At 47.3% G+C, this 26,442-nt stretch overlaps 1 protein-coding gene across 4 annotated transcripts in view; it reads left to right on the forward strand.

Moving 5' to 3' along the window:
* Window positions 1-242: 242 nt before the first annotated feature.
* CCBE1 (collagen and calcium binding EGF domains 1) overlaps window positions 243-26,442 on the forward strand; it is a 249,079-nt gene continuing 222,879 nt past the window's right edge. For 2 of the 4 annotated variants that reach the window (XR_012379994.1, XM_073898114.1), the window contains exons 1-2: window positions 244-699; window positions 1,085-1,165. Coding sequence is in view for 2 of the 4 variants with exons in the window: in XM_073898114.1 (XP_073754215.1) it covers window positions 569-699; window positions 1,085-1,165 (212 nt within the window). In the remaining 2 variants the exon portion in view is untranslated. Of the gene's footprint in view, window positions 700-1,084; window positions 1,166-26,442 lie in introns of all 4 variants that reach the window. The other 2 variants (XR_012379993.1, XM_025886706.2) reach the window with 2 other exon arrangements.

Consider the following 26,442-nt stretch of genomic DNA (forward strand, 5'->3'; position numbering starts at 1 on the left):
CGAATCCCGCCGAGAGGAGCCCGGGGTGACAGGAAAGCAGGGCGAATAGGCGACCAGTAGGCCTGCCCTGGCCTTGAGAAGTGACCTGACGCCAGGAAGGAAGCTTATTAACCCTTGGGCTCCCCCCTCCTTCTCCCCGGGGTGCGAGCCGGCTCCTCCTCCTCCCGGTCGAGCTGGCCTGGGGCAAGATGCGCACAGCAGCCGGCTCGCGCGCCCTGCCGGTCCCTCCCAGCCCGGGGAGAGGGGAGGGTGCTGCCCAAAGCCGAGCCCGGCGAGTCCGTGGATCCCGAGTGGACATCCCGGGCGAGACGGCTGAGACCCCGCGACGGCCGAGCACTGCAGGCGACCCCCGTCTCCCTGCTCCTCCGCCACCTCTGCACCCACACCCTGACTCCTGGCCTGCCCCCCGCCTCCAGGACACCCCCAGCCGCGTGCCTCGCGCAGGTGGCGCAGACGCCCCTGCCCTCCGGCGCCCCCTGCCGGGGAGAGGGAAGGCGGCGGCCGCGGAGGAGCGGAGCACAGGCGGGGAGAGAGCTCCAGCACCGGGAAGAAGCTGGGAGCTTCCCTGATGGTGCCGCCGCCTCCGAGTCGGGGAGGAGCGGCGAGGGGGCAGCTGGGCAGGAGCCTGGGTCCGCTGCTGCTGCTCCTGGCGCTAGGACACACGTGGAGCTACCGAGAGGAGCCCGAGGACGGCGACAGGTAAACGCTGCCAGTCCCAGCTGGGTGCGCGCCTGGCTCGTGGGGTGGGGGCAGTATCCCGGCCCCTGCAGGCGCCCGCACGCCCCTCCCAACGCCCTGGCTCCTTTGGCACGGGCTGGGGGCTCAACTACCTTGGGCGGCATTAAACTCCGCGCCCTGCCCGGGCTCCCCCGTCAGTGGGTCTGGGGCTCCCTGGTAAGGTTCCTCCGGGGCTGGGTTCGCGCGGGCGGACCCCAGCCCAGGCCCCGAGGCCGCTCGGCGTCCGCACTCGGGGACCAGCGCCTGCTCGGCGCGCCGGGACGCAGCGCCCTGCCACCCTCGCGCGCCCTGTCCTTCGCTCTCCCGCGGACGGTCAGCGAAGCGGCTGCTCCAACTGTCTTCCTAGAGAGATCTGCTCAGAAAACAAGATCGCCACGACGAAATACCCGTGTCTGAAGCCTTCGGGGCAGCTTACCACGTGTTTCAGGTAAGTCTCCGGGCTAGTTGGGAACGCGGCTCCGCAAAGGAGGGGTTTGGAGACGCGCTTGGTGACTGGGGGCCACGGTTGCGCCGGGATGTGCTTGGGGAGTCCTTTAGTGCAAACCTCTTGGTGTGCTTTTTGGGCCAGAGCAATGATGGGCAACCAAGTGTGCACCTAGACTTTGCTCCCTAGGACCCTGAGGCGTTTACCGCTTCCTGGAATGCTTCGCGTGGTGGAGAGGAAGAGGCTGAAAGCTTCTAAGGAAAGTGGATTGGATTATGGGTGCCAACTGTGCGCCATGGCGAAGACGGATGGCCGCGTTTGCGTTTTGTTTCAAAAACAAAGTTGACAAATACTTGGTCTTTGACTGTCCTTTGATCTCCTGGGACGGAGTGTAACACTAACGGCCTCTGTGGGCAAAAGGATGGAGGAGGTTTGCGGGCTGTGGACGTGAGTGTGTTGGGGGGAGAGAATGTTGAGCTTATTGAGCCACAAGGAGAGTACTTCCTGAAAGTGCAGTCCACAGATCACCTGGGTGCTTGTTAAAATTACCGGGCTAGGGAATGTATGTAGATTGGAAGATGTTTCCCAGGTGGTTCTCATTCTCAAATTACTGTTCCCTGCTTGCAGCCTTTTGGAGGTGAGGGTTGATTTGTTTTCACCGTTGAGTTCTTGGCTTCTGGTCCACTGCTTTGACTAGACGGGGGGCATAGACCCATAAACAAGAATTGCTTTTTGAAGGTACTGAGAATCACACTCCCGCCAGACTTTCTGCCAGTCCTACACTGGGGGGTACCAGGATAAATATTGGGTAGTACAAGGTAATGCAGCAATCCCCAGAAGTGAATTTGGAGAAAAGCTTTACTCTTCATAATGTTGTAATGGATGAATCAGTCACCATGCTTTCGGAGCCGCTGAGATCTTAGTTCACATGCTCAAAGTTTCAGATATAAGTGGTTTCAGGGCTGGTGAGTTTGTGGTAAGCAAACCAATAATCAGTTACGTTGCATACTCCGCTTTAAAATCTGTTGTCGGGAGTGGAATGACCCCTATCCTTTAAGTGAGGCAATACTCCCTGGGCTTGGAAAGCATTGTCTTACCCAGGACGTGGGGGGTCAACACCGATCAAATGTGCTGAGGCCTGGGTGGGGAGATGGAGAATGGGGGGGGAAGTATGTTCAGTTTGCGGGTGTAAAGGCTTGAAGAGGTTAACTGGGTAAGGTTATCCAGCTGGTAGGATGACCCGAGGGTACTGGCACCAGGATTGCTTGCCTGGTGCTAGCCCCGTGTGTCATCCACATGACCACAGTATTAGGACATGTTGTTTTCCTATCATTCTAGTACAAAGCCTCTAACTTAACAGGGAAAGTGTCCCTGAGATGGTTTACTCATTTGTTCAGTCCCTGAAGGTCAGACTGCACATAAATCAGTGGTACTTGCAGAATGCATGTCCAATTTTCAGAAACCACTGGTGCCTGATTAGTGTTCTAAGTTGACTTATACTGTTACTCCTTTTCCCTGGTTTTTAAAAAAAATTTTTTTACACTAAGACTCCACAAGACGGTGTTTTTAAGTGTTCTCATTAACAGCTATCCAAAAAAACAGCTTATGAGAACTAACAAAAAGGCTATTTTACATCACAGAAAAGTAAGGAACTTTGTTTTGGGGAATGAGTGGAATGGGAGGGAGTTTTCAGCTGGGGAGAATGAGTAATGGTCCCTGTGAATATTTTCTGGTTTTGTTACTTTGTTTTATGGATATCCAGAGTTCTGTGTATACTGTTTTATACTGTTCCCATAACTCAGTAATTTCCTGAAGACACAGTTGATTGGCAGTTACTGAGCCCCTGTTTGCTTTTGAACCCCAAGAATGGAGGTACTTGTGCTTGGTTTGTGAATTTATTGTCTCGGCTCCCAGAGGCCCTTGCTGCTCCAGGTGGGATCTGGAAACCAGCAGTATCCTCTAGGAGCTTGTTAGTCTCCAGGCCCATCCCAAACCTCCAAATCAGAGCCTGTGTGTTAATGCAACATGCATTAAAGGCTAAGCACTTACATAGAAACCGCTGTCAATCTGGTCACTGTGCAAACCCATTCAAATTCTTCGAGAGGCGCAGAGGCTTCTACAGGTGCACAAGTTGTTACTCCTGCATCAACCAAAAACTAAAAACCAGCCTTCCAGGAGACTGGACTCAACTCTTGGATGATCCTTAATTAAGCTTAAGTACGGTAGCTGAGCTGCTTAGGGAATGCTGACAGATGGCCCCGATTTTACCCCTGGTCCTTTGAACAGTGTTTAGCACTACAGAAGTCCTTCTGCACTTGTTAAATTTTTTTTATGGGACTTAAAAGAGTTTACTCCCACCATGTTCATGGTAGTGTTAATCTGATCTGTTATTCCTAAAAGCTATAGAGAACTAAATGGTAGGGAGGAGGAAAGCTGGGTTCAGATTCTTTGTTCTGGGCACCCCCCCCCCCGCCACCTTTGTACACTTGTTTCCCATGGTTTCACCCAAGCACCTTTCCACGTTTGCCTTCTGTATATGAAATGACAGCCTGAGGACTTTGTACTCAGCACCATTCTATGCACTTTACATTATCTCTAATCCTCAAAGCCAGTCTTGCGTTTGTATTTCAGTTTTACGGGGGAAGAACCGAAACTCCAGGATTAAGTAAACTTGGTCAGGGTCACAAAGTTAATACACTTGGGAGCCGAGATTCAAATCCAGGTTTGTCTGACTTCAAAGTCTGGGCCCAGGCCCTTTCATCATCCCGGAGGTGCCTACAGAGGAGGTAGAACTTTCAAGATCCTGGGGTTCTAAGGAAGACTATAAATTCAGATGATAGTAAATTCAAAAGACAGTTTGATAGAAAACTCCAACACTCACCATGAGCAGTGGTTTTTCAGTTAACCACTATCCTGGAGATCTGTCCTTAAATAATAGTCTCCTGTCAAACACAATATTGGTTCATATGTGTATAGCTTTCCTTCCTTGAAGGATTTCTTAATCACAGGGCCTGTCTCTTGAGCCTCTACCCCAGTGTGCGTTGGGCCAGGTGCCCAAAGTTTAACACTTGACTGAATGCCAGTGACAGCCTAACAAGCTTAGAGTACGTACTGCTCAGTGTTATAATCTGATGCAGGGTGTACTCCTTTAATAAAGATTTCACAGTTGGGGTGTGATTTAAGACTATTATAGCCAAACTAAGCATATAAATTTATCAGGGTGTTAGCCTCTGGTGGCTGTTTTTCCCCCCAAGTTTACCCCCACCCCCGACCATGTAGTTTTGAACAAGAGGTTCATGTTTACCTTCCGTTTATTGGGTCTATGAGTAAAGCCTGTTAAAAGGCTTTTCAAAAATGAAAATACATTGTGTAGGGAATGTCCATAAAAATCCAATTTTTGAGTGAAGCGGTATCTAATAAACATTCTAACTTTCCTGACCCAGTAAGGATTTATTGAGCATCGATTAGGAGCTTAAAATAGCCTTACAAAATGCCTATAGAAGAAGAAGTTACTGTCTCTGGTATGCTTAGAGACCTGATGTTTTAGACTAAGGCCTTTGAAACCAGTACGCAATGGTAGATGATCCAGTTCAAAGTCATGTAGTTCATACTCTATCAATGATGGAAATGAGCTTAGAAGCAGCTAGGAATGGCTTTCTGGGCAAGAGAAAATACGTTCTTTATCACAGTGTTAGGTGTTTAAATTGAATTGGCTGTAGCTCCGTTTTGTGGTTTGTGGACTGCCATGGCCCGTAGCTTCCCCTCGGCAGTTCGTCCCTCCGCATCTCATTAGGTACTGCTCTTAGGACCCTGTTCCCGCGGGACATAATGACCTAGGGATGCTAAAACCCCCACTTTTCCATAATGTGTATTGCCAAATCCTGTTAAAATGTCAAAGTTAATGTGATATTTCTGCAAATGGGTTTATGTGGGATTTGGAGAACAAGAAAGTCACTTAGAGCAGCCCTACCAGCTTGAGAGCCCTGCGCTCTAGCTGAGGCCACATTGGAGGGAGGACTGGAGAATGTGCTATCTGGTAGGTCACAGTTCCTATAGAGGGCTCGGAGGTCAAAACCTGCGCAGTAATAGGAACTGCCAGTTGGAATCCCAGCTTGACTAAATTGTTCTGTGACTTTGGTTTCTTTACCTTAGTGGTCGTCTCTGTAAAATGAAGATCCTATTAGTACTAGGAGTTACAGGGTTACGGTGAAGGATTAAATGAGCTGATATACATAGGAAGTGCTGGACGAACAGTACCACTCATGCTCCCTGTCGAATCCCCTCCCACGTTTGGCACGTTGAGTGCACATAGGTGCTCATTGGACACTGAGTTTTGGACAGTACGGTAGAAATTTTTAAAGCAAACTCCACATCCGGAAACGGTGTTTATACACCACTGTACACACTAGTTTTTAGATACCTTTTCAAATGTAGGAAAGCCCGGAAATGCAGTGCCTCGGGAAAAAAAAATCACAGCATGTCTTTGTTTCTTGCTTGCTAACCATATAAGGCGCCCTACTCGTGTGCTCACAAGAGCAGGAAGAAGGCATAGTTACCCCACTTTAAAGGATCTTAGAGGCCCCTTGCCTAGAGTCACGAAGGATATTCTGGGCAGAGACAAGACTAGGAAGCAGACCCTCTGGTCCTCAGCCCACTGCTGACAAAGCTCAGGACCGGCGGTGGGTGGGGGCATGCTGCCCCCTTTCAGAAAGCCTATCTTCACGACCCACTTCAAAAGAGCTGGTATGAAAAGAGCAGGACACAGGTAGAGGTGGTTTGGGCAGGACTGTCTAAATCACAGGCATGTTGCAGTCTCGGTTTCCCTGGGTTCGACCCTCTTTCACCGGATGGTCAGCCCGCTGGGGGTGTGGACCAACTGTCCCCTGGTCCATGACCATACCCTCCGAGGCTAGCCTCAGGCCTGGACAGTGTTCCCCACATCGTCAAATGACCGAGTGAATGTTACAAGTGAAGTCAACTTTCAATCTATTAGGCTTTCTAGAACTGCGGTCGCTGGCCTATCCGGGTATGCCTCCTTTTCTAGCTGAGAGGCTCTTTCGGAAACCAGACTCCCTGGGCTGCTATGAGGTGCTACGGTTGTCTTCCTCGGCGCTCGGCTGGACCTGCTTGAGCTGCTAATGTGTTACAGGTGCGGATTCTCGGGCAGCTCCAGCTAATGCCCTGACCTTACTACTTTAACACCTGAAGAGGACGCAGGTGTTCCTGTTAATTGCCCTGTAGACCCTGGCTTTGAAGTGGGGGGTTGCAGTTTTAAAGGGGATCCCGCTCCCTCCCACGTTTATCTTCAGCTGAAGAACAGGTGTTGGAGGAAGGCGGGGAGGTGGGAGGGCTTGGCCAAGGCGGGTTCCATATCACTTTTCACTCATTCTCAGAGAAACAGCACCAAGTGATAGGAAAGGACAACCAAATTCACCACAAAAGGCTGCGCTTTCCCCAGTGTGCCCTCTGAGATGGGTCCAGTGGCTTTGCTCGTTGTCCCTGAGGTCATGGATGCCTGACTTTCCGATATTCATCTTTTCTAAGTGAAGCTGCGTGGGTGCACCTGGAAAAAGCAAATGTACTCTTTTATTCTAGAATATCCTATCTTCTCCAGAGAAAGTTTGCATTTCAATCAGTAGTTCACGTGTCAGTGAGTTCAGCTCCAAACCTACCACTCCCTGCTCAGCAGGACCCTCCTCGCTTTTGTTAGTGAGCCGGTCCGCCAGCGTTGGGAGCCCTGCTGAATAGCCACAGAACAGAGGTCTCCACTCCATCTCTCTATTGCTTTTCTCTGGGGGTGAAAACTATACCATCAGCTTCTTAGGCTAGGTTCTTTTCCACGGAGCCATTTGAGTTTTAAAGTTTTACCAACTTTGGTTCACTTATTCGGCAAATACTTGCGAGTTACGGTGCCAAGCACAGTTCTAGGAACTTAGAATACATCTGTGGGAAAGGCAGAAGAATTCCTGCCTCTGCCCTCCTAGTACTTAGATTTTAATTCAACTTATCTTTTAGTAAGGGAATTTTGAGTCAAAGCTGTCTTTTGGGTTATATTTAAGAGTTCTTTTGGTACACATCTGATTAAGGTCCCATTGTGGGGGCTAAGAGCTTGAAGTTTCCTATGAAACAGCTGTCTCCTTTCAGCAAAAGAAACCCACCAAGCAGGGACACAGGAGTCCAGGGGTGGTGGTAGTCAAAGTTTTGTTCTGCAGAGGTGTTAGTGGAAAATTAGCGCGTGCCCCAAGTCTCTTTCAAGAATTCTTGGAATGTGAAAGTAGTACAAAGACGGGAATTCTCTGGCGTTTGCCCTGTGAGGTGGATGGCAGCCTCAGAACTGGCCCATTAGGAACACCCAGTTCACCACTTACTCCACTCTCCTGTTTTCCAACAGTAACTTTAAGCAGACTGTTCTAAGGCCTGCCCCTCCACATTCCTCCCTTCTCCTAATCCCTTATAGATCATTGTAGTTGTAGCTGAACCTTCTGGATGGTTTCTATCCCGAGACCTGGGTGGGGGGATGGGGTGGTGGTATGAGGTCTACGTATTTAATCCCCTTTGAGCAAAGCAGCACATCTTTCCAGCTTCAAGTCAAAAGCATGCGTGAGAGTTTGGATGCATGAATATACTGCCTTGTTCAGTGTGGCAGAACGTGAAATAGATCATCTTTTCGTACTTTCGGATTTCAGGAACGTGGACCACATCTGTGTTCAACCTTTATCTCTGTTCTCAACCTTTCTTTCTTGGCTACACCTGGGGGATGTTCTGTGTTTGCTCCTCTGGGGTGAAGCCCTCCAGCCTCCATCCTCTGGGAACGGCGGGGGCAGCTCTCAGCCCAGCAGCTGCTGGTTGAGAACGGGTGGGAGGCTAGGAGAGCCCTCTGCTCTAGGATCTGGTCTGGGAGTTTGGTACAGAGCAGGAATTGGTCAAGGAGTAGGGCCCGTGGCATTTTTTTTTTATACAACTCATGATCTAAAAATGCTTTTCATATCTTTAAAGGGTTGTTAAAAACAGAACAGAGACCTCATTTGGCCTCCGAAGCCTCAGATCTTTAACATCTGGCCGTTTATAGGACGTTTGCTGATTTCTAGAAAGCCATCTTCCCCTCCCCCCTCCCCAAGTAGGCTCCATGCCCAGCGTGGAGCCCAGCGTAGGGCTGGAACTCACAACCCTGAGATCAAGACCTGAGCTGAGATCGAGTTGGACACTTAACCAACTGAGCCACACTCTAGTGAGCCATCTTAACACAAAGACAAAGGGGCGGGGGGGGGCGGGCGGTTCTCCGTACCCAACCTTGTCCACAGATAGAAGTTCTCAGGCAGGTCACTTGGGGTGTATTTAGCTTCATCTTTAGGTCCTTGCCTTCATGTTGCCTTATTGTATTTGGACCTCCTGGCCTGAGCATCTTTGTGACTTGGTTTCCTGATCTCAGGGAATCAGTTATTGAGCTGGAATTTCTTCCCCCCCCCCCCCGTCGTCATCCCCAAATGGTACTATAAATGGACGTAACTTGTCAGTGTTCTTAAGCTATTTACAAGTAGTTGAGGACTGACTTCTGCTTTTCTTCATGTTCCCAAGACCAGGCCTTCGTGTGTGGGTTGAGTACTCTGGATTGCCTTGGCGGATCTTACCCTCCCCCACCCCTAATTCCATACTTTCGTAATTCCTGACTTGCATATTGATCATCCCATGCTTTGTTGACTCAGAGCTGCCTCTCCCTGAGTTTGCTTTGAATTTCTATAGTGGAAAACTTCACGTTCAAAAATCAAATGAGGGTGCCTATTTGATGGAACCTACATCAAAGTCCCTTTCAATCAGAATTGCAACATTATGGTTTTCCTTCTATGGCCGAAAAGTATTCTACCATTTCTCAGTTCCACTAAGCAGTGTCCAAAGTTACCTTTGAATTTAAACTCTGAAGTGCCTTTTAACGATGTCAACTCTTTTGTTCCATAAAGCTCATGAAGACTTAGTGATGCCTTCTGACACTGAGCATGGGGGGAAAACGTGGTAAAGGAAAGCACAAATATTTTGAGGGGACAAAAGCAAAATCTAATGGCATTTTGGAGAGGAAAGGAGGAAAACGTTGGAACACACCGCCTGACCTATTAGGAGAAATGCTCTGGGGCGTGGTAAAGAAAAAGGTATAAAAACTTGATAAGGAGCAGAGAGCATCCTATGGAGATGAAGTTGGGTGGAGAAAAAGTTCATATTAAACTCATGTGGGAGCTTCTGACCTTGTTAACAGTGGTTTTTCCACAGATTCAACCAAATTTAGAAGGCCGCCTAAGCTTAGAAAGGTTGATAGCTCTACAAACTCAATTTTCTGACCTCTCCTGTGTGCCCAGCACTACTACCTTGGAGGTCAGGCTGTCTAAAAGCCAGTGTGGACATGGTGCCGTGGCTTTCTCTCCAGCTCTTCTCTTGCTTTTGCTCTCTCTCGGCATTGTTCTTGGTAACATGTCCATGTTTTGGAATTTTTCTATAGCGAAATTGCTCGTGATTTTTATGGTGGGAAAAATTGCATGGCGGAGCAGAGGTTGCCTTCCTAGGAACCCACCAAGACCACAAAGACTGTTCCTTGGAAGCAAGGTTGTTCCAAAAAATGCACTGGAATGTAGTTCTGGCAGTACCTGAAAGGTTAGAAGAACCTAGAATGCAACATCAGTGAGATTTTATCTCTCAGAAAACTTGAAGGATTTTTTTTTTTTTTGCAAATTCTGTGAACATTGAATTTAATACTAATTTACATATGTTTGTTAGAGATCACTCATGCTCATTCTGGCCTAGCTGGGTGGATATAGGGAAAGAAGTTTTATGCCAGATATGCCACTTATGTGGAGATCACCTAACCAGGCACCAGTTTCTATCTGGAACACAGAGGAAAGACAGAAGAGGGGGAGCGAGTTTTGAATACCAAAAACCGAGATCACAACAAAAAGCGAGGTGGCTACTTTCCTTGTGGGTAAGTCTTCATGCAAGTTCTCAGTCAAGGTCTCAGAGCAGGTGTGTGGCAGAGCCAGGGTTTAAAAGTAGATACACAGGTGCACCTGGTGGCTCTGTTGGTTAAGTGTCCGATTCTTGGTTTCAGGTTTAAGTCATGATCTCAGGGTCATGGGATCAAACCCCAAGTTGGGCTCTGTGCTCAGCTTGGAGTCTGCTTGGGATTCTCCCTCTACCCCCCCCCCCCGCCTTACTCATTCTCTAAAATCTTAGGAAAAAAACCCACAAACCAAGCCCCCATGTTGGTTTGCTAGGACTGCTTAAACAACATAGTCTTGGGTAGCTTAAACTATTTTCTCACAGTTCCCGGAGGCCAGAAGTCTGAGGTGAAGGTGTTGGGAGGGTTGACCCCTTCCGATGGGTCTCCTGGGCTTGCAGACTGCTGTCTCCTCCCTGTGTCTCCCCCTGGTCTTCCCTCTGTATCTGTGTGTGATCGTCTCTTATGGGGCAGTACTCCTATTGGATTCAGGCCCATTCTCATGACCTCATTTTAGCTCTGTGACCTCTTCAGGGCTCCTATCTCTACATACAGTCACATTCTTAGGTACTGAGGTTAGGACTTCAATTTTGGGAGGTCGCCGATCAGCCCCTATCCTTCCCCTCCGATAAAACCCAGCACACATTGGGCCACGTGAAGGAGATGTTTTCTAGACACTGTACTTTCCGTGGGGTATCCCTGTCTGCCAGGGTGATCCTGAGGGAGCCAATGAAGCTAAAGTAACTTTAGCAATGCCACTGAAGAAGGGAGAGGGTTAAACCACCTAAAGTAGCATAAACCGTAATGTAGTCCATGATGTTCATGTCTGTGGAGCTTCTCTAGGGTGTGCGATGGAGGCCATAATCAGTTCTAGCCCTTATGATGAGATATCCATTAGGGATACTGATGCTGAGGCCCCACTCCAGATCTTTCAGAGCAGAATCTGTTGTTTCCTGTGCACGTTAAATTGAGAAGCACGGTCCTGCTCACCACTGTGTTGTTCGTGTTCACTTGCTCTCACATGGCTCCTCTTTGTTTGCTTTGTAGAACCATAGGCAGTGATTCATAGCCTGGACCTCACATCAGAATCACCTAGTGAGTTTTTTGTAATTTAACGTCTCTTCTAGTTTCAGGGGTAGGATTCAGTGATTCATCAGTTGCTTGCATATAACACCCAGTGCCCTCCTTAATGCCCATCACCCAGTTACCCCATCTCTCCCACCCCCCCTCCCCTCCAGCAACCCTGTCTGTTTCCTAGAGTTGAGTCTCTTACCGTTTGCTTCCCTCTCGGTTTTTATCTCTTTTGTTTCCTTCCCCTGTGTTGATCTGTTTTGTTTCTTAAATTCCACATAAGAGTGAAATCCTAGGATACCGGTTTTTCTCTGACTTATTTCACTTAGCATAATGCCCTCCAGTTCCATCCACATTGTTGCAAATCATAAGAGTTCATTCTTTTGGATGGTTGAGTAATAGTCCATTGTATATATGTACCTCATCTTTATTCCTCTGTTGATGGACATCTGGGCTCTTTCCACATTTTGGCTGTTGTGGACATTACTGCCATAAACATTGGGGTCCATATACCCCTCTAGTGAATGTTTAAAAAAACAAAAACCTAGTGTCCCCATAGTGCACACTAGACCAGTTCTATCCGAAACTCCGGAGGTGGACACCCAGTACCAGGAATTTTTTTTAAAGCTCCATGCATAACAACTTGCAGCCAAGGCTGAAAACTTGGAGCAAAGGGCAAAAGGGGGGTGAGCAGTCTGGCTCTTTGCTTAGGGGACAAGTGGTTGCTTCCTTCTGTGATTGGGTTCTCATGCCTCTCAATAGGGAAACTTCTAGCCAAAGTTTGTGTTGGTGAACCATCTGTCAGCCTGGTGTCTCCATCCCTTGTCTGGTAGGTCTTAGTGTTTCTCTTGGCATCTCCTTTACCTCTGTGGGGTGGTTCGTGGGCAATCGGGAGTGATGGTGTGGGTGGAGGTGGGTCAGGACGGGTAGACTGGTCCTCATGAGTTCTGTGTTTCCCAAGCGGAGCAGTTTGAAGTCCCATGTGCAAATTCCATCACTTTTCATTTCCTATCGCAGGCTCTCAGCTTGGTGTCTGGAGCTACTTAGTGACTTTTGGTACTTTTTTTTTTTCCAAAAATATTTTGCTTTGTTGCCGCACCACATGAACCTTCTCCCAAGATGTAAACATGGCTCAGCGTATTATAAATGAAAGCTTTTCAGTTTCAAGCTGTGTTTTTCTTTCCTTGCAAGCATCAAATGCAAACATACTGGTTTTTTCCACATAGTGGGATAAGCTGTGCTAGCAGAGAGTCTCTTCCCATTCCAGTTTTAGGTCTCCTCAGGTTTCTCTTCTGATAACTGGAAGAACGTCTCAACCCCTAGCAAACACGGAGCTTTTTATAGGTTTGTAATTAACTTTAACACGAGATAATACTCTAGCATGCCCGCATGGTTATCACCTGAGCCCTGTATTTTCTGGCCTTAAACCAGGCAATCCCCGAATGTATCCATATGGAATGCATAGGTATGTACATGGGCTGCTTTTTGGAGTAACAGCAATTATGTTGGTTACGTCCTAGAAATAGAAATTATAAGCCGAGGGAGGAAAGGCAATTGCATTTCATGGGTGGATGTGTTCCTGCAGTTCTTTAAAGAGGGATTTCTTTGAATTGGAGGCTGATAAGACGAAGTGGTTCATAAGTGTCCTCTGCATTTAAAATATGCTTTCAGAGTTTGACACCATAATGTGTGGCACCCTATTAGAGAGGATGTAACAGGAACGGACACTTAAAATCTCAAGTGAAGGCACGAAAGGATCCTAATAGGTGACTCAGCGTTTGCCACCCCACCATCTTCAAGCCTTTTTCCCAGAGACCCCTAGTGTTTGGGAACCACATCTTCAGGTTGCAGCACAGATGAAAATTATTTGTGGAGGGCACACTGAGGTCAGAAACAAAGGCTGCTCAAGGCTGGAGATGCCTAGCCCGGGAGGCTCTGGCAGCCCGGCTGCCACCTGCTGTCCTAGGGCAGGGGGGGGGTGGCAGTCTTCACACACCTGGAGCCACTTCTGGGTCGTGGGAGCAGGGAGGGGGCATGTGTGCATCTCTCGTGTCGACTACCCCCCCCCAACCCTGTAGCTCTTAGCATTGAGCTCTATGCAAGCTGCCCCACCAAGTCCTGCCTCCGGCGACTCCTTTCTTGGCTGTTTATAAAAACTTCCTTTCCCCTGTCTATCCTTTAAAATGACTGGTATCCTCCTAGGATGTCTACTTACCCCTTGGCTTACATACAGCTCGACTGTTGCATTGTCCTGACACATTTGGTGTGTGCTCGTGCACGTATCTTTGATGTGACGTATGCAGTCCTGTGCAGCCCCCGGTGCTGCCGGGAGCACATTTAACACGCTGTGCCCCGAAGACGGGAGGGTTTCATCCACACTTCTGAGGACGTTACGAAGGGCAATTGCCATAACGATGAGGGAACGATGCTGCTGTTCTTTTAGAGAAGTCTGGAAAGGGAAATCATGCTTTGGGAAGTTCCTGCAGGGAAAGGGGCACAAAAAAAGAGGAAATCATCCTTTTAGTGATCACGACACTCGTTTTTTGTGCGTTTACATCATAGGGATGCAGGACTTCGAACTGGGATCCTCTGTAATTCCCCTCTCTAGGCTAATGGCTGCCAGGGGACTAGAGTGTGGTTTTCTTGCTCTTTTCTGTGCCTGTGGAACAGAATATTTGTAGTTGCTATGTACAGAAATGGGTTTGTTCTGCAATTGCTTTTTTTTCACATAATAGGTAAGGAACACTTCTTATCACAGAGGGCACTGATCCATTTTAACAGCACAGTATTTCATTGTACAGATACTCCTTAATTCATCTCTTCACTGGAGAGCACGCCTTCTAAGGCAGCAGATGCTGAAGGGTCCTTCCTGATGCTTCGACGGGTTCAGGTTTTAAACTGAAGAGGCAAATTTCAAATAGATGAAGTTTTTACCTAAATGAATCAAAAAACAACCTAGTGTCACCAGATTGCACTTTGATCTGGAACAGCAAGATCTGTACGGCCTGCCACTGCCCTTCTAGAACATACGGGTGCTGCTCCCTATGACCCTCTGGTGTTCCCTGATCCTGGGCCGCAGGAGGTTGGGGCTTTGATTGCGTTCCTCCTAGGTCTGGCAATCTGTGACTGATCACTCATTCACAGAGAGCAGAACAAACGGAAATGGGCTTAGTTTTCAGCCCAGGGGATTTGCTTGACATAAAAAACATCTTTTTTAAAAGATTTTATTTGAGAGAGAATGAGAGTGTGTGTGTACATGAGGGGGGGGAGGGTCAGAGGGAGAAGCAGACTCCCTGCTGAGCAGGGAGCCCGATGCGGGACTCGATCCTGGGACTCCAGGATCATGACCTGAGCCGAAGGCAGTCGCTTAACCAACTGAGCCACCCAGGCGCCCGATGTAAAAAACATCTTAACTGAAGATACTGTGGGGTGTTCTGGATAATTCTCTCATCAGTCTTAAAAACAGGAGAGCCACCTTTGCACTGTGGCATGAATCTCTTGAATGCCTTGGGTAGTTTTTCTTACCCCATGATTAAAGAGTAGAATGTCTTTTTACTCCCCAGGTACATATACTCTTGAAAGCGAGCTCCGCTTTGCTTCAAGCACGGGCCGTGTGAGCTGGGGAGCCCATCTTACTCTGCGCAAGTGTTAAGGCCTCACCCGCCCATCACACCCTGAGCCACCAGCCGGCTCCTGTCTGCTGGCCTTCAAGACCCTCTGTCCCACAGATTGAGCTAAGGAGGGGGAAGTATGTGTTTCCTCATGTAGGGAAGAGCTGTACTTCCATGGTGACCTCGAGAAAGGAGAGATTGTTCCATTTGGAGGAGACTCATGCTAATAAAGTGGGAAGGAATGATGACCTCAGATGAGAAGCCTTTCTCATAAAATTTCCTTCACCTCTTTTAAACTAATATACTGGGCTTAATCCTTGTCTTACATTTACAAAAACTTTTATTGCGAATTTACATTTTACTGTGTATCCTTTTGAGTTTATCTAAGGGACCTTGTGAAGACTTCGAGTGCTAATTGGCCTGCTGCAGCCCTGCGTTGCCAGGGTCCTCGTCTTGCTGCCCTGGTTCTGGTTCCATATTTGGCTGTTTAGAGCTGCCAAGAGACGGAGGGATGTGGTGAAACAAGGGGTAAACCAAGAACTTTGTTTTCAGCCAAATTACCCACATAAGAGGATCAGGCTTCTCTTGAATTACCAGATAATTATTTTTCTCCCTTTTATATTTTTTAAAATTTTATTTAAATTAATAGTGTAATATTGGTTTCAGAGGTAGGTCAGTGATTCATCAGTTGCATATAACACCCAGTGCTCATCACGTCATGTGCCCTCCTTAATGCCTGTCACCCAGTTACCACCCACGCGCCCCCCCCTCAAGCCGACCTACCCTCCAGCAACCCTTAGTTTCCTACAGTTAAGAGTCTCTTATGGTTCATCCCTCTCTCTGATTTCATCTTATTTATACCTCCCTTCCCCTACGATCCTCTCATTTTCTTAAATTCCACGTATGAGTGAAATCCTATAGCTGTCTGTCTTGGATTGACTTATTTCGCTTAGCATAATACCCTCTAGTTCCATCCATGTCATTGCAAATGGCAAGATTTCATTTTTTGGATGGCTGCATAATATTCAGTTGTGTATATATCCCACATCTTTATCCATTCATCTGTCAGTGGACATCTGGGCTCTTTGTATAGTTTGGCTATTGTGGACATTGCCGCTATAAACATTGGGGTGCAGGTGCCCCTTCAGATCACTGCGCTTGTATCATTTGGGTAAATACCTGGACCAGATAATTCCCGTTTAATATCCTTTCCCATGGTTAGGTGGTCCTGCTTTAACAAGATGGTAGGCCACTAGAGTTTTGCGTTAAGTTGACAGTTTCTTCATTAGCTTGAAGATTGATTCTGTTCATCTCTTCTTGTGTTCTACCCTGCTTGGTCTGCATCTCAACCTGGGTTGCCTCTGAGAGCACTTTCACCAGGCTGAGGGTATAATGGGATGGCCTTAAACTGCAGCCTTGGCTTTTTGGTATGCTTGTATCACAAACACAAAGAGGAAGAAGTACAAACTCCCCCCCCCCTTTTTTTTGAAAGCAAAAAGGTGACCATGTTTTCCCTCCGGATACATTTAATTATGAAAACATGAAATCTATGGTGGGAAAATCGAGTCCCATAGGCTCACTACCAACATCCGTGATTATCAATATTCTCTACCATTTGCACTATTCCCTTTTTTCTTTGCTAGAGTATTAAAAAAGATTTTGTCAGAACACAAGCAGGGGGAATGGCAGGCAGAGGGAGAAGCAGGCTCTCCGCTGAGCAGGGAGCCTGATACGGAGCTGGATTCCAGGACCCCAGGATCATGACCTGAGCTGAAGGCAGACACTTAACTGACTGAGCCACCCAGGTGTCCCTGCTAGAGGTTTTTTTTTTTTTTTTTAAGATTTTATTTATTTGACAGACACAGAACAAGCAGGGGGAGTGGGAGAGGGAGAAGGCGGCTTCCCGCCAAGCAGGGAGCCCGATGTGGGGCTCGATACCAGGACCCTGGGATCATGACCTGAGCCAAAGGCAGATGCTTAATGACTGAGCCACCCAGGCGCCCCTCTGCTAGAGTATTTTAAAGCAAATCCCAGACATGTCCTTTTACCATTACACATTTCAATATTCATCTCAAAGAAATGCAATCTTCATGTAGTTCAAAAACATCATCACGCAAAAAACCCAATATGCATGTTTTTAACCATTTTTTTTCTCCCAAATAAAATGGAGGTTTGTTGAGTTATATCTCTTGAATGAAATCATGGATGAGTTGGTACTTCTATCATCACTAATGTGTGATCTCCTATTTTCACAGGTATACCTAATTCAGAGAATGTTTCTAGAGGGGAAGTTCAGTACTGTACCTGGGATGCCCATGTGGAGCAGAGCAGAACTCTGTATGAGACAATGAACCAGGGACAGTTACTTGCTTACATTTCACAAGAGTAAGCTCGTTTTTCCTCAAAGGCATTTCCATGGGTTTGACCCCCCAGGATAATACCATACCATGAATGGAGTGTGTTCTTAGCGGATGAAAGTATAGTTTCAAAAAGAATGCTAATATTTCATTTAGTTTTGTACCTGTTTTACTACATTTAGGGTCTTTTTTTAAGATTTTATTAGAGTGGGGGCGCCTGGGTGGCTCAGTCGTTAAGCGTCTGCCTTCAGCTCAGGTCATGATCCCAGGGTCCTGGGATCAAGCCCCGCATCGGGCTCCCTGCTCGGCAGGAAGCCTGCTTCTCCCTCTCCCACTCCCCCTGCTTGTGTTCCCTCTCTCGCTGTCTCTCTCTCTGTCAAATAAAATCTTAAAGATTTTATTAGAGTGCACCCACACACAAGCAGGGTGAGCAGCAGAAGCAGGCTCCCCACCCAACAGGGAGCCCATATGGAACTCAATCCCAGGACCCTGGGATCGTGACCTGAGCCGGAGGCAGACGCTTAACAGACTGAGCCACTCAGGCGCTTCTATTTGGGATCTTTTTTAACCAAGTGAAAGACTTTCTTTTGACTCTTTCTTGGTAGCAAAATTAACAGAGCATTAGCTTCACTGTCAGAAAGTACTGTAGGTATTAGGAAGTGAAAGTAGCCATAGTTGTTGCCCTGTTTTTAATGTTCTGATGTGCATTTTCAGCGTGTTACATAGTAAAGTAAAATCAGTGGTATGACTGACTTAATGTCTTCCCATAGTTTTAAGTAGTTTTGAATATTATCTAGAGTCCAGTGACTCCACAGCTAAGAAGACAAACAGGCCCTCATCCCCTCCCAAGGTCTCCTATCCCACTATAGCAACCACCTTCTGTTGTTTAAAACTCGTTTCTTTGATTTTTACATCTGTAGCTCTAAATAATAACTTTTTTTCCTGATTTTTGGTGTTGTCTCTTGATGAACTCCTCCTGTGGGAGGAGAGAAGTCCACTGTCCTGAGCCACCATCCACGCGCTGCCCATCTCTGCCTCCATGTACTTATGGTTTGGGATAGACCAGTTTTCATTGTCTATAGGATGATTGTGGAAATGCTACTGACCTCTGAGCCCTGCTAAGTGCTCAGTGCTTTTCCTTTCTTCCATATTTTGCCTTTCCTGGAGTTCATAATGGTCTTTTTGCCTTTAAAAAAAAAAATAGAATCATGAATCCAACCCCTACATCACCCTCGTTTGTAATAAGTTCCTCTCAACATACTTAAACTTATTAAGTGTTCTGTCATTTCAAACTTCTTGGAGGAATCCCTTCCAGAATTTGAGGCCTGCCCTGGTCTGAACTGGTTTCTCACTAACCCAGCTGTGGCCTTGGGATCTCCCTTACTAAGGGATCAGCCTGGGAAATCTTTCTGGTGTCAGATTCCGGGTTTCCTGGATCCCCTATTTGCCTCTCTTTCTGATTTACTCTGTTTTGGTGGAACATACAGTCTAGTACTTTCCTGGGACAGGGTCTTGGGAGGGATATATTTTTTTGAGTTTCAGCAATTCACATATCCAGTGGTCTACATTTAAGATGATGCATCCAAATGGTAATTTCTACTCCCCTCCCCGACTCACGATACAAACCCTCCTGCTCACTTGTTCCCCTAATCCCTGTATGAGTTGCTCTAGATGGATCCAGAAGCAATTTTGGATCCTCCTTTTCACATATCCTCTGCATCCAATATTTCACCAAATATATCCAAACTTGGGCTCCTTACTGCCACCCACCTGGTCCAGGCCATCCATACCTTTGGTCCAGACTATTGCAACTGTTATCTTTGCTTCTGCCCTACCTCTTGGAATTCATTCCCATGCAGCAGAAAGTGAAACCCTGAACCTTAAAAGGGATGATGTCTCACCCAGGGTTTAAAAATCCTTCAGTGGTTTCCTGTTGCCCTAGAAACAAATTCTATACTCCTTACCCTAGACTGAGAGGCCTTGAGTGATCTGACCTCTGCCTGTCTACCCTCATCCTGTGCTCTTTCCTCAGTTCAGCTCTTGTCTCGCTTCTTTAAATGGCAAACACTCTTCCTTGTCTCAAGCTGTCGCCTGTTCTGTTCCCTTTGCCTGGATAAAAGGTCTTCCCCAACTTAAAAGCAACACCCCCCCCAAGTCCAATCCCAGCTCCCAGTCCTTCAGAATTTACAGTTACCACGGTATATCCCCAGTCCCTTCGGTTCTCCTTATCAGGTCCTTGTTTTTTTTCTGTTGCATACTTAATTCGTAGTTTATCTTGTGTCTTTTCCTGACCAGATGTAAAGGCAGGGCCACATCTGTCTTAGTTCTGAATCCCCTGTGCCTAGCACAATGCCCCGCCCATTCTCCACACAGAATGCCTGTTTGGGGAAAGGTGAATGAATACACACGGTCACTGTGCAGTAAGATCATCTTCTGAAACAGAGCCATGTTTACACTCTGTGGATTTAAATTTGTACTTGGATCTATTCCAGATATGTAAGGCCGTTTATAATACATAAAACATGAGAAGATAGCATAAATTAAAAAGATGAAAAAAAAAAAAGCTGGGACTTAAGAAATGGAGCCAGGATTGAGGGTAAGAGTGTATACCACAAAGACAGACTTACTATGGGTGGGCCAGTTGGCTCTGGGCTCTCCAGCAGCCCATGAGAAAATGCTGCACGAGTCCATATGGTAAAAACTGAACAATGCCCAGGAGAACTACAAGTGTTCTTCCTATTAAGACCAAAGAGAGGGGCGCCTGCGTGGCTCAGTCGTTAAGCGTCTGCCTTCGGCTCAGGTTATGATCCCAGGGTCCTGGGATCGAGCCCCGCATCGGGCTCCCTGCTCTGCGGGAAGCCTGCTTCTCCCTCTCCCACTGCCCCTGCTTGTGTTCCCTCTCTCGCTGTGTCCCTGTCAAAATCTTAAAAAAAAAAAAAAAAAAAAAAATTTCACCCAAGGGTCACTGTAAAAAGAACAGGTTACGTGATGAAATTGTCCCTATAATGGATGTGGTCAGTTTCACAGGAATGACTCTTACCATGGCCTTCCAGTACAGATTGTTGCTGTCCAGTCTAAGGCCCGTCGATGGATCCCTATGATGTCCAGGCTGCACGTGCAGTATGCCAACAGCTGTCTGTGCTGTGTGTCGATTTTCGCTGCTGCTTTGCTTTCTGCGGCTGCCTGCTTCGGGAGATGACCTACGTGCATGCCGACAGAGGGGCACATTTCTTGGCTTTTTACTATTTGTGACTTCCTCGCTTTGTCCTCACCTAATGGTGCTGGCTTTTCCTTAACGATGGCATGATTTCTCGTTCTTACTGGCTCCTGTTTAAAGATCTTCGAGATCTTGCTGCTTTCCTTCCTGACCTTTCTGTCCTCCTCTCCCATCTGTAGGTCCCGTATACATTTCCCCTCAAGCAGCATCTTCTAGCTTAAACGGTGCTAGTCTCCAAGACAATATTCTGAGGATGTCGTGAACCTGCTCTATCTTCATACTTGAGCATGGTGTCTTCTACTCTGGACGGACCAGTTTTCTCTCTATCTCCTGGATGTGGTGGGGTTTCTAGTGCTGGTATATGTTCACACAGTCCCTAAGTTTCTAAAGAAGAAAATGGAGATAAAAGGACGTTATTTTCCTTAGCTCGGTGGAAGAGTAAAGTAAGTCTTTTAAGGTGGGAGCTGTCCACTTAGGCTGCTCAGAGCAAAACTGTACCGTGAAGAGTAGGTGCTTTCATGATTCCATAATCCTGTGTTGGGGGTAGGGGAGCAGGTAGGGTTGCTGTAGATTTTAGTGAATAGGGCTTTGTTTTCTCCATAAATAGCTCAAAGTGAAATCAGCCATTGAACATACCAGTCATTATCATAAAAGGTAAGTGGAGTTAACAGATTTTATTGCATCACGGGTAGGCTACGGTACAGACTCTTCTCCTGCAGGATTGCTTTAACACCAAAATGCGATATAATGTGACAGATTACAGAACTCCGTTTGCTACCCAGGCTATAACGAAACTTTCCTGACTGGGAACTGGAAGTGTTCATAGCGAAAGTTGGTGACACTTGGTTTGCTCAGCTGATTGGCTCTGGGTTCTTTCCTTCAACATTCTTATGATCCAAGTGGTGATTTAACAGGGGGGCTGTAGTAACTATTTCCATTTTTGCACTTTATGAAAAGCCACAGATGACACAGATAGGAATGTGTACAAGGAAGTGTGAATGACAGTCTTGGTGGAGATAGGACACGAAAGGCCTTTTGAGCAGAACCTGGATAATGATTAAATGCTGGATTTGCTCAGAGAGGTTTAGGTTTTAGAGCCATAAACTATTGTCATTTATTAGTCTTGCAGAAAATAACTTTTATTGTAAATCTGAACGTTTGGAGATCCTAAACCCCTTTTTCCTGTGGGAGCAGTCATTTTTATAACAGAATTGTTGACTATACAAGATTTCTTAAAAGAATGCAAATATTGTGTAACAGAAGAGATTGTGTTTAATTTTTCTGGACATTGCCAAACACACACTTAACATTAATTTTGGTTGTGCTCAGAAATATTGACCTAACAGTTTTTATTCGTGACTTTACAGATGAGGTAAATTAAGGCTTAGGCCTCTCAAGCAGCTTCCACAAAGTCCTATAGCTTCTAAGCGACAGAGCCACAGCGGAGTAGTGTTTCTAATTTTGATTATTCATTTCTTAATTGCAGCAGGATTTTGTTCTCAGTCCTTTATTGCTGCATAACCACCTCAGATCTCAGTGACCTGAAACAATGATATTCTAGGGGTTTGCATTTTGGATCTGCTCCAAATGGTGTTGCCTGGGGAGACTCAGCGGGGGCTGGAGGAGCCAAGGTGGCCCCAGTCTTGTGTTGGGGGCCTTGGTACCGGCCGCCAGCTGGAATGCCTCTGTCTCCAAGTGACCTCTCTACCTGTGCTTTTATCAGGAGTCTAGGTGGGGCTTCCTTTTGTGGAGGTTCCAGGTATTCCAACAGCATGGAGATGGAAACTGTTGGAGGTAGCTTTTCAGGCCTAAAGTACTGAAGACTGGAAGTAGTGTGGGTCATTGTTGCTGTATACTGGCGTTTTGTGTATTTTTTGTATTAGATTCCAGTATGGTTACACTGTTATATTAGTTTCAGGTGTACAGTAGAGTGATTCAACAATTTTATTCATGACTCAGTGCCCGTCATCATCGTAAGTGAGCCCTTTGGTCCCCTTTACCTGTTTCCCCCATCCCCAGGCTTCCCTCTGGTAAGCAGCAGAACCTCTGCTGCTTAAGAGGCTTAAAAACCTCTGTAGTTAAGAGGTTTTTTTTTTTTTTTTGGTTTCTCTTTATTTGTTTCTTAAATGCCACATATAAGTGAAATCATATGGTAGTCGTGTTTCTCTGACTTATTTTCACTTAGCATTATATTCATTGTCATTGCAAATGGCAAGCTTTCATTCTTTTTTATGGCTAAATGATACTCTATTGTGTGTGTGTATATTACATGTATGTGTACATATATATAATATATGCACTACCTGTTCTTTATCCATTCATCTGTTGATGGATACTTGGGCTGCTTCCATAATCTGGCTATTGTAGATAATGCTGCACTAAACACGGGCTTTGGCCAAGAGGCATTGGGAAGGGGCGGGAGATGTGGCGTGAGCACGTTGAGCAGTGTGCATGGGTGCTGCGCTGGTTCCTGCAGGGGGCTGTGCATTTATGCTGTGGAGTCGGGGAGGGAAATGGCACCTACTAATTCCTTTGTTCCTGGAGGAACCTCCCAACATACTGCTCCTTCTATGCTGTCTCTTTGAGGGTGAGGGCTCCGTTTCCTCTTGCCCTCCTGGCTTTCCCAGTGCGGAGCCTGCTGATTTTTTAAGATTTTATTTATCTGTTTGACAGACAGCGAGAGAAGGGAACACAAGCAGGGGGAGAGCGAGAGGGAGAAGCAGGCTTCCCACGGAGCAGGGAGCCCAATGCGGGGCTCGATCCCAGGACCCTGGGATCATGACCTGAGCTGAAGGCAGACGCTTAACCAACTGAGCCTCCCAGGCACCCCCGAGCCTGCTGATTTTTAATATTCCAGGTTTTCAGTCCCACAGACTATAGGAACTCATGAAATTGGACTCCTGGCTTTCAAAACCAAATGTTACGGGGTTCATCGTCCCTGTGTGGGCTCTCCAGTGTGAGGGTCTGCTGCTCTCCCTTCTTTGTACCAGTGGGTCCATGTAGCTCCCAACGGTCTCTTCCTTTCCTACCCTTTTCGATGTGGCCTCTGCTCTACAGTTAGTTGTGGGGTTGGTTCTGTCAGTTGTCAAGGTGTTTTCTGGGCTATTTACACTGTTTTGATGGTACCTAGTGATACCATGGGATGAGGCGAGCCTGGGTCTTCCTATTCCGCCATCTTCCCTAGAAGTCTCTGTGTACTCTTCATCAAACCAAGGGGGACAGGCCCAGCCCAGACTGGAGGGAGGTGGCCCATGCAGAGGAAGGGGAGGATTGTTCGAGGCTGTTACTGCAGAGAAGCTTTGCTGTAGGTCTCTAACCGCCACCCTGCGAACCAGAATCCTCCTTCACTTGATGTCTTCTTTTCTGTTGACTTAGAGTCTCATGTGGCTACTCGGACTTTCCAAACAGCTGCTCCAACCATCTCTTTGCTATATTTTATATTCCATTTCTATTTCTGTACACAATAGCAGTTTAGAGCTCTTGGCCCCAAGTTCTAGTTTGCTTGGGGCTGTTAGTGCACTTAACTATTCTATGTGAATAAAGACCGTCCCCAAGTCCATGGCTAAAGGCCTTGCTGCTTTCTTCTCTCATCCTTTTGAATGTTGCACAGATTTCACTCCTCTTGAATTTATTATGTCTCCAAACGAGCGTCTTGCCAACCTTATTGCTAATGCGGCCAACATTTTCCTGGCTCAGCAGCCCTGCTATCTTGGAGTATTGATCCCCCTTTCTTCTCTCCATGCTCCATCTCATCTACCAAATAATAACAGCCTTGAAATGTGCCTCTTCCTTCATCACTCCTGCTTGGGCTTCTGTCACCTCATCCCTCACTCGACAGTGTTCTAGGGGTTGTCCTCCCTCCTGATCTCCCCCCGTTCTTCCCGCAGCTGCTGGTCTTTGGGAAAGCTATTGATGAAACCTGCATCCTGTCACCCGCCCCCCCACCAGTCACCTCTTGCTGGCCACTTGAACTGATTTCCTATGTTCTGGACCTGTCAGCAGCTATGCCACCCCTCCCCCCAACTCAATAAATATTATTTAGGTGAGAATTTTCCCATTACAATCATTAAGACCTATTCAACCACTTTCTGTAGACCTTTGCTCAAGGCCAAACTGTAGGCATAGCTTTGAATGTCTTGGGTTTAGTTTTGTTGAAGGGTTTCTGAAATGCTTTTGTACACCGCGGTGACAGGATTGAAGATTTGGGAGTACTAATGGGGGTGGGTAGGGTGTGTGGTAGTGAATAGGATGCTTTGCTCAGGAAGAGAAGTTGATTTTGAAGCAGTAGCATTATGGAAGTGGATACATGGCCAGAGTTGTCTAAGATGTCAGCCATACAGGAGTTGTGTAAGATGTGAGCCATCCCATGTCTGTGAACACACACGTGTGACAACAAGGCAGGTCTTAATAATAAAGGAGGCAGATAACCTCTCCATCTTCATCCATCTTCCCCTTAGGATCATTCTTTCCATCCTGAGCTCATGTCTCCTTATCTCAGACGTGTTTCTGTTTCCCTTTCTTGTACTTTATCCCCCTTTGAGGAAGAAAGAATCTGTTAACAACACTTCCATTGATTGAAAACTACGGTGGACTGAATGTGGTCCCCCTCCCCCACAATTCATATTGTACTGCATCCCCGATGTGATGCTGTTAGGAGGTGGGTTCTTGGGGGAGGTGGTTGATTAGGTCATGAGAGTGGAGCCTCCAGGAATGGGACTCATGCCTTCATGAAAGGGGCTAGAGCGTTCTTTCTGTCCCCCGTGTGAGGACACCACGAACCAGGAAGCAGGCGCTCCTGTGGCACCCTGATCTTGGACTGCCCAGTCTCCAGACTGTGGTTTAAACCACCCAGCCGGTGGTATTTGGGCATAGCGGTCCAGACAAAGAAACCATTCCTATGAAAGCGTCCATTTCTTTAGTTGTGAGATAAAATTAACAGTAATGCTGTAATCCACAAAAACCTAATACTTGGGGGTCTTGCCTTAAAAACTGAAAAAAAAAAAAAAACCCACAAAAGCAACTCTCTCTCTCTCTCCCCCCCTCTCCCCCACCCGCCCCGCCTTTGCTGCTCCCTGGAGCTCAGACGTGCGGGGGCTCAAATAGCACAGGTTGGGACTGAAAAGCAGCAAGCCAGGATCTTAGCAGCCTGTGCTGTTCATGCACATCATATGAGCGAGAGAAAGCTCTATCTTCAAGTCCTTGTTGTTTGACTCTGTAGCTGCCAAAGAGATATTCAAGTTAATACATCTGTGATGACATTACGACTACCATTCGATGGGGGCCCATTCCGTGCTGCACTGTGGGTGCATTTTACACGACAGCCTGACAGGGCAGCTAATTCTTCCATCTTCCACCCGAGCAAACTGAAGCTGGATGTGGTTCGTAAACTGGCCTGAGATCCCACAGCAGGGGCGTGTGCCAGCGGCTGGGCTTCCATCCAGCTCGGCCTGACCCTGGGCTCAGGTGCTTCCCACTGAAAGCACCCTGACACCCACGTCTGCCCAGAAGTTTGAGGAGAGCCTGGAGCAACCCAAAGTGATGCCCGGCCTAGTCATTTCTGGCCCTTTATGGTATCTGGGCGAGAGGCCACGAAGTCACCGTGGTCTTCTTGTGTCCGAGCCTTTGGGTGCATGAGCCTCTGCTAGAGAGCCGGGTTTGAAGGCAGCTTGGTTAGAGCTGCAGGGACGTGCCTGAGCTGCCACCAGCACGCACGGGCCCTGAGGGGCGATGGTCCCAAGCCTCCCCTCCCTGACTCTAACTGTCCCCTGAGCCGCAGGACAGCCCTTGTGACTACGTCTTGGAGTGTTATGGTCCTGCCAGTGCCTCGTGTGGATTCGGGGGTCATGCCTTGAAAGGAGCAGGCAGCTGTTGGCCAGAAACTCCTAGGGGAGCACAAGATGGCTAATGGGAGCTAAGTGCATCGGGCACAGGCGGGGTCAGCCAGGAGAAAGGCACTGGGCACTGATGGGACCTTGTTACTCAAGAGTATTGTCAAGGCCCTCTGTCTTTAACGTTTGTACACCTTGTGTGCTTGGAGACAGACAACA

The sequence above is a fragment of the Callorhinus ursinus genome, unplaced genomic scaffold (assembly GCF_003265705.2).
Source record: "Callorhinus ursinus isolate GAN/ISIS: 27379988/994484 unplaced genomic scaffold, GSC_fseal_2.0 scaffold11, whole genome shotgun sequence".
NCBI classification, from domain to species: Eukaryota; Metazoa; Chordata; class Mammalia; order Carnivora; family Otariidae; genus Callorhinus; species Callorhinus ursinus.